At 55.3% G+C, this 8,172-nt stretch overlaps 1 protein-coding gene across 1 annotated transcript in view; it reads left to right on the plus strand.

Annotated features, from left to right (window-relative positions):
• Window positions 1-6: 6 nt before the first annotated feature.
• Window positions 7-8,172, plus strand: part of LOC107183410 (cAMP-specific 3',5'-cyclic phosphodiesterase 4A-like) — a 14,115-nt gene continuing 5,949 nt past the window's right edge. The window contains exon 1 of the mRNA XM_015565356.1: window positions 7-463. Coding sequence (XP_015420842.1) covers window positions 150-463 — 314 coding nt within the window. The 5' untranslated portion in view covers window positions 7-149. The remainder of the gene's footprint in view (window positions 464-8,172) is intronic.

Raw genomic sequence — 8,172 nt, forward strand, 5'->3', positions numbered from 1 at the left:
CCCGGGTCTGATCCCCGTGGCGCCATGGCCCCACCGAGGCCGGGCGCACCCTCGGGGCCCCGGGCACTTCGGCTCTCACGCAGCTGAGTAGGGTGCAGCCTGGAGAAGAGGCCGGGGCCCCCTGGGGTGCAGGTGGGGGGGCCGGCGACATGGAGCCCCCGGCCGTCTCCTCGGAGAGGAGCCTGTCTTTGTCGCTGCCCGGGCCCCGGGAGGGTCAGGCCACCCTGAAGCCGCCTCCCCAGCACCTGTGGCGGCAGCCGCGAACCCCTATCCGTATCCAGCAACGCGGCTACTCGGACAGCGCGGAACGCGCAGAGCCGGAGCGGCCACCACACCGACCCATAGAGCGCGCCGACGCCGTGGACACTGGCGACCGGCCAGGCTTGCGCACGTCCCGCATGTCCTGGCCCTCGTCTTTCCACGGCACCGGCAGCAGTGGCGCGGGCGGAGGCAGCTGCAGGCGGTAAGACTACCGGCGATGGACGCGCGCGGAGCGGATAGGCGCCCAGGAATGATGCAACTCGCCCCGCTGGCCGCAGGGGGCGCTGTAATGCGGCTGGGGGTCAGTGTGACTGGCGGAGGTAGGGGTAGGAGAGTTCTACTGCGGGAGTAGCTGGGACCCGGCCCCAGGTACTGCACTGTATCCGAGGGTTACTGAAGCCCATCCTCAGGTTGACTTAGGGGGGCCATGCTGTGTGTGGTGATAACAGCGTCTGGGTTGAGGGCTGCAGCTTTAAGGGTCTGTATCCCTAATTGGTGGCAGTGCAGGACAGTGGCTAGGCTGGGCACGACTTCAAGGGACTTTCCTGGAAGCACTGTACTGAAAGCTAGTGTTTGGGGGTGTCCTAGGGGCACTCTTTAGGGGGGGCACCTGCTAGGACCAGTGTTTCTTCCAGGCTGAGGGGCTCTCAGGGTTCTAGGGGGTGGAGGACTATATGGAATGGGGGTATTTGTGGACTCACCCTGCAGCAGATGGAGTCAGAAATCCAGAGAGGGCCTCTTTGGGGAGCACGGTGTTGGGGGCTGTCTGCTAGATGGAGCCCCCTTCTCAGGGTAGGAGAGAGTTAGGTTCAGTAGCTGTGCAGCGGAGGGAGACATGCCCAGGGGGTGCATGGTCTCAGCACAGGGTGAAGGAACCCTTGCCTCCCCTGGTGACAGGGCTAGGGAGGGGTGTGTTGGGCTGTCTCTAACTGTAGCCTCTCACTGACCTGACATTGCTCTAGCTGTTGGGGTATGACCAGCTGTGGCTGCCTTGGCTGGGGAGGGCTTCTGAGGTCCTGTGATTGTCACCTGGGACTGTGTGGCCTCCCAGCACAGTGATTTTGTGGCTGTGTGCTTCAGGGACGGTGACTGTGCTACTGGAAGACTGTGACTGTTGGCTGTGTGTGCTCCCCGGGTGTGGTAATTGTGCTTCTGACTGTGTTGTTGGGATGCTGTGAGTGTGCCTGCTCCCATTTACAGTGATCATGACAGTGAGTGTGTGTGCTGCTGGGACAGCGACTGTGACCATGTGCATTCCTGGGGTGCAGTGATGGTGGCACTGCAATGTGTACACTCCCAGGACAATGTGATGGTGTCCGCAGGACTGTCCGTTCTCCCTGAAGAAGGAGATTGAGACATTGTGACGTGCTCTCCGCTGCCCGTGTGCCCCGTGTCCGGGAGTCAGTGCTCTGACTTTTGGGTGTGTTCCTGAGTGCCTGATGTGCTGTCCTCTACCCAGCTGGTGCTCTGATGGTGCTTGAGGTTTGACTGTGTGCGCTCTGGTGGCACGTGTGACTGACAGCTGTGACTGTGCGGTTTGCTTGCCCCCTCCTCCCCCCACAGTACCCCTTTGTTTGGAACATCATTAAGACATTTCAGCCGTGATCTCACTCCAGGAATTCCCAAGGGAGGTCCTTTTAGGCTATTGCCCTGCTTGCTGTTCTAGCTCTGGGGACCTCTAGCAGGCACCATCGCCCCCAAGGCCACCTCCACCCACCTCAGTGTGGGACACATCCAGCCATAGAACCTTTTCCCAGGAAGCGATTGTCATAGGCTGCACACACAGCCTGCTGTTTCCCAAAGGGAACTGGAGAGGAGCTGAAGGAAAACAAAACTGAATCAACAGGAAATGCCAAGACCAAGGGCAGCACGCCAGCGGTCACTGTCCTGAGAGACCAGGGAGGGGGTGGGGTGCAGTAGGAGGAACTGGACCCTAACCCCCCCCTTTTTTAAATCTTTAAATTCTTTATTAGTTAAGGAGTTACAAATGTGTCCTCATTCTACCCTATTAACCCCCATCCCCTCCCATGGACCCTAACCCCTTTTAAGGCCCCTCACTAGGACTCCTGCTAGACTGGTCACTGGGGTATTGACTCTTGGGGGACGGGACCGTGGCTAAGTGCTAATAATCATCATCTTAGTGGCATCTGTCTCCTAATGGCTTGCTCTTGGGTGGGCTCCATGTGGGGGAATTTTTCACAAGTCCTCATCCCCTGTGCCTTTTGAGGTATTCCTGTAGGACAGATGGGGAAACTGAGGCTTAGAATGGCAAAGACCCTTCTTTTGGCCCAAGCTCACATAACCAGGAAATGGTAGAGCTGAGATGCCCGTACAGGGTCGGTCTGACGGCCTGTGTGTCCTGGTACAAGGCCTTGCCCTCTCTGAGCCTCAATTTCCCCATTTGTAAAGTGGGACTGTTGTCAGCACTGCCCTCTGGGGGTTGCTTTAAGAGGTCTGTGAGATTGGGGATGCGTGTAAAGGACTTAACACAGTGAGTGCTCAGTAGCTAGTTACTCAGGGACCTGGATTCCGGAGCGGAGGTGGGGCCTGCATAGGACCTGCTCCTCCAGGTTGGGAAGGAAAAACAGGAACCTCAGCCACATCCCTCAGAGGCTCGGGTTTCTGTTTTGCTTTGGCCTGTGTGGCCTCCAGGGGCTGTGGCAGGAGGGAGGGCACTGGTGCCAGACCGAGAGAGGAAGGGGGAACTGAGAAGCCTCCAATGGGAACCTCACTTTTTAGAATGTGCCTTCGGCCAGTCCAGTTCTCTAGACGGGGCGGGGGGGGGGGGGGTAGGGTCTTACCAGTGCACACACAAGGTCTTACCAGTGCACACACAGGGGTTCCACCACTTCCCACGTTGGAGTTCATGCAGCCACCACAAAGGGGGTCCAAAGAGCCTTCCAGACTTGAGTCATAGGAACCCCCAGAGAGAGGGCCCTGCCCCCATCCGAGATGGCATCCACACCCCACAGGCCCCTCCGGACCTGGGGATGTATGAGACTGTGCTCCTGGCGCCCTGCGGGGCTGAGTCATGGCACCGCCACGATCTGTCAAGAGGCAGATGGAACTGGAGGAAGAGGACTCTGGTGGTTGGGGGCGGGGGGAGCTTGCCTTAATTGAGAGTGGAGCCAACGTATCGACTGCCCCACTTTGCGCCCTCAAACATTCCCCACCGAGGGGGTCGCTGCCTGGCTGCCTGGCCCCTGGAGGGGGTGGAGGCAGCCCGACTGGGGTCTCTCTCTGGCCGGTGGTCTCTGTGCCCATTTGGGTTCTCGCCTCCCCTTGTCTCCGGCGCTCCCAGGTCCCTGGATGTGTGCGGGGAGCGCATGTCTCCGCGCGCCCCCTGCTGGACGACGGAAAAGGCACAGGCCGGCTAAGTGTGCGCTCAGAGTCCGACCTGCCGCTCGCACCTGTCCCTGAAGAGCAAAGTCGCCGCCGCCGCCACTGCCGCGGCGCCCCGTATTATTATTTCATGCTTATTGAGTGCCTCGGAATGCGGGCGCCAAGCCGGCCGACCGCAGGCTACCGATGAGGTCTGCTCCTTCCCCGGGTGGGTGGGACCAGGCCGCCATCCCCATCCTCTACCCTGCCGCCGAGCGCGCTGGACACCGCCGCCTGGCGGATAGAGAGGAACTCGGCGGAGAAGTTGAGAACCCGGAGCTCCGGTCTGGCCTCCGCGGGCTTGTCCACATCCACGTCAGGGCCTCCTAACACCAACTTGCGTTTTAACTCCCAGCATCTTTGGCTTTGCATGCCTGCCGAGGAAACGGAGACGAAGTGGCTTGCCAAGGTCACACAGCCAGGAGGGCACGGGATTGGGGTTAAAAACCAGGTCTCCTCGGCTCCAGACCAGTGGGTGAGATTCAGATTGTGCCCCTGCCCTTTTGCTCTGTGTGACCTGGGGCCAGAGATCAGGCCTCTCTGGGCCTCCGTTTTGTCATCAGCAAACCGGCTGAATAAGATCTGCCGTGTTAAGGCTGAGATGGCTGACAGCAGGTCTGGGCGATCAAGAGCTGGTGTTTTGAGAACTGCACTTCCTTAAAATGACACCAGCAAAGAGAAAGGGGGTGTTCTCCACATCACAAGCCCAGGCCCTGGCTGCCAGGGCGTCCCCTCTTTAACCAGGAGCAGGTTGACTGCAAGCCCCTCTGAGTTGCAGAAACCAGGGCTTTGGGTCTGCAGGAGCCACAGACTGGCAGGGTGAGCACAGAGTTTGGGGGGCGGGGGGGAGGAAGCATCTGGACCCACTGTTTTCACTCTCGAGTAAAAAGTTCAAATCCAGCCTCTGCCCTTGACTTGTGACCTTGGGAAAGGACTCAACCATCTGAACCCCAGTTTCCTCATCTGTAACAGGGCTATTGATGGAGGATCTTCAGGCTGTGACATAAGATATGAGACAGATGTAGGCTGTGGCTCCAGTTCTCAGACTAGTGGGTGAGGAAGACATAGCAAATAAAGGAATAATGATAATTCCAGATGGTGACACATGGGACATGAAGAAAAGAGGGACCCTGGGGACAGGGAAGGCCTTTCTGCAGAGATGACATTTGAGCAGAGACCTAAATGAAGTAAGGGGGGGGTATGGTATGTGGCTGCCTGAAGGATGAGGGTGATAAGCAGAGGGAACAGCCAGTACAAAGTTCCTGAGGTAGGAATGTGTCTGATGATATGTTGGAAGAAAAGTAGTGAGCAAGGGGTGAGTGAAGGGAAATGAGGCAGGGAGGAGATGGGCAGCTTGTGTCAGGGCCTTGTAAGCCCTGTCAAGGTTGACTTCAGGCCTCAGTTTACCTCTGACTTCCTAGGAAGGGACAAAGTTCACTGGGCTGGAAGGGAACTGACCTGTGAAGGACCTAGTGGCTAAAATTCCAGTTCTTAGAGCCAGACAACTGAATTTATAACCCAGGTCTGTTCCTTCTGAGCTGGGTGATGCTGGCCAAGTCAGTTCCCCTCTTGGGGCCTTGGTTTTCCCATCTGTGAAATGGGCCTGTAAGGAATCTATTCCCAAAGTCTGATGTGCAGGATCAGCAAAACCATTCAGGGAAGTCTAAGGGCAGGTAAACGTGAATGTCTTTCCTAGTTCTGTTTGTACTTGGACCAAGAGGTACTGGTGGCCAGTGATGGGTCTTCATGGGTTTAGATCAGGAGTTCTCAGGTAGAAGCAATCTGTCCCCCCAGGGGACATGTGGCAATGGCTGGAGACATTTTATTGTTGTTTTTTTTATAAATATATTTTATTGATTTTTTAGAGAGAGGAAAGGAGAGAGATAGAGAGTTAGAAACATCGATGAGAGAGAAACATCGATCAGCCGACCCCTGCACATCCCCCACTGGGGATGTGCCCGCAAACCAGGTACATGCCCTTGACCGGAATCGAACCTGGGACCCCCCGGTCCGCAAGCCGACGCTCTATCCACTGAGCCAAACCGGTTTCGGCGGCTGGAGACATTTCAGTTGTCATGACTGAGAGGGTGCTTTTGTCATCTAGTAGGTAGAGGCCAGGGATTCTGCTTCTACTACAAGCACACAGGACCTCCCCCCAGGACAAAAGATTACCAGGCACCAAATGTCAGTAGTGCCCAGGTTGGGAAACCGTGCATTCCCAATGAGATGAGATCACGTCCATGGGTGTAAAATTTGGTTCTTGGGGTGGATGTTTAAAAAAAATTATATACAGCTCTGGTCAGTGTGGCTCAGTAGTTAGAGCGTCAGCCTGCACACTGGAGGGTAGAGGGTTCGACTCCTGGTCAAGAGCAGTACCTGGGTTGGAGGTTCCATCCCCAACCTCCAGTCGGGCATGTGTGAGAGACAACCAATCAGTGTGTCTCTCTCACATTGATGTTCCTCCCTCTCTCTCTCCCTTCTCTTCACCTCCCCCCTTTCCACTCTTACTAAAAAAAAAATATATATATATATATATATATACAAAGCCCCCATAGTCACACAGTACATAAACAAATAAATATACAGTGTATCTGTGGTATTAGCATTTTATGGAGGAGGTGAAGGGGGATGTCTAAAAAGGCTACTCCGTAGGGAAGCAATAATAAAATACAGGGTGACAAACACTGGTCTAGAGCCTGGATCAGCCACTCACTGACTGTGTGACTTTGAGCAGGTTCTATCTCCCCAAGATTCAGTTTTCCCATCTGTAAAATAGGGACAGTGCTAGTGTCACTTTGCAGGTGTTTTGTGAGGATTAAATGACATCATGGCTAGAGGCGCTGAATCTCAGGAAGCATTCTGAAGGTTTGTTGCTATGATCGGCATCATTATCATCATCATCACTGGCTAGTACAGCGGCTGGCACATTATAAGCTCTTCATAAATGTTTTGTCAAATAATAATAATAATTGTGACTAGCATTTAGTGAGTGCTTACTACGTCTAGAACCTTTTACTTGTCCATCCATGAGATGTGTAGTAGTATACCCATTTTACACATGGGAAAACTGAGGCTTAGTGAAATGAAGTGACTGTCTCAAGGTCAAATGACTAAGTGCCAGAGGCCAGACAAGCCTGGGCCATCTGACGCTAGGCCCCACGACAGTGGAGTCAACAGGTAGAAAGGTATTTACAGAGGTGGTAGCCTAAGACAGAGATTTGCCCACTTATTTAAAACAAGCTTCCCCAACCCCTAAGAGCCACAAACACGTCAGAGTAAGCTCCAGAATCATAACCAGTTGCCTGACTTTGTTCAAGGGTGTTCACCTCTCTGACTTTCAGTTCCCTCATCTGTGAAAGCGGGTAAGGAGCCCCCAGAGTCAAGTGGTTGGGCATGCAGAGCCACCTGGGGGTGGTGGTGGGAGAAAGTCCCTATGCCTGTGTACTACTGTGCCTGCGAGGGAGTCAGCACGGAGGGGAGGCTGGGTTCTTGGGGCCACCTAATGAGCTGTGGGGGCCCCAATTCTAAGGGGTGCCTCAGAAATTCTAAGGAGCGTCTTGGGGCTGTGAGCACACTCAGATCTCCTAGGGATGTCATAAATTAAGGGAGGAATTCTGGTGGGTTACCAAGGATTATGGTGCATCTTGGTTCTGGGGGTAGCCTAGGGTTATAGAACTGTCTTAGAAGTTGGGGAGGAATCTAGTTGTACTCCTGGGTTTTGGGGGCACCCCAGGATTTTTGTGGCATCTCCATGTTATAGGATCACCCCCTGAGTCTAAAGGTACTCCTGAGATTATGGGGGGGGGGGTCTCTGAATTTGTAGGAGCGTCGCAGGGATGCTGTGGAGCCACTCAGGGGTTGGGGGACCACTGAGGGACTGTGGAAGCATTCCTGGGGTCTGGAGGGACCCTAGGTCTTGAAGCCCCTCATACCCATGTCTGTGGGAATGGTTAGTGACTAGAGGATTCCAGTGGTACTCTGGGGGTCTCTGCATGAGTCAAAGATGGTGGGAGTGTTCTAAGGGGTGTGGGGGACATCTGGGGAACTGTAGCAGTGGTCCTGGGATCTAGGTGAAGGGGTTTCTCAGGGGTTCTCAAAGCATCACTCTCATTTGTAGGTGCATCCTGGGATTCTTGGGGTGCCCCTGAGGTTTGTGAGGATGTCTCACTAACAATGAGGACACTACTAGGGGGCACCTGGGTAGCTTTGGTAGTGTCCCCAGGGGTCTGTGGGGGCCCTCTCCGTACCCAGGGATTTGGGGATATCCTTGGGTTGTGTGAGGGCATCTCCGGGACATTGGGGGCACTCTCTGGAATTGTGGAGGTGGCTGAGGAACGTTGGGGACGCCCCTGAAGTCTGTGGGGTCTGGCAATACCGCAGGAAGTTGTGAGAGGCCCCAGAGATTGTGGGGGCGTGCCAGGTGTTTGTAGAGATGCTTCCGGAGATTGTGAGGACAACTGAGGGACTGCGGGGGGCGGGGGCCCTGAGGTCTGTGGGGTGTCCCCGCTGCAGCCCTGCGGGCGTCCCCGT

The sequence above is a fragment of the Myotis davidii genome, unplaced genomic scaffold (assembly GCF_000327345.1).
Source record: "Myotis davidii unplaced genomic scaffold, ASM32734v1 scaffold1439, whole genome shotgun sequence".
Classification (NCBI taxonomy): domain Eukaryota; kingdom Metazoa; phylum Chordata; class Mammalia; order Chiroptera; family Vespertilionidae; genus Myotis; species Myotis davidii.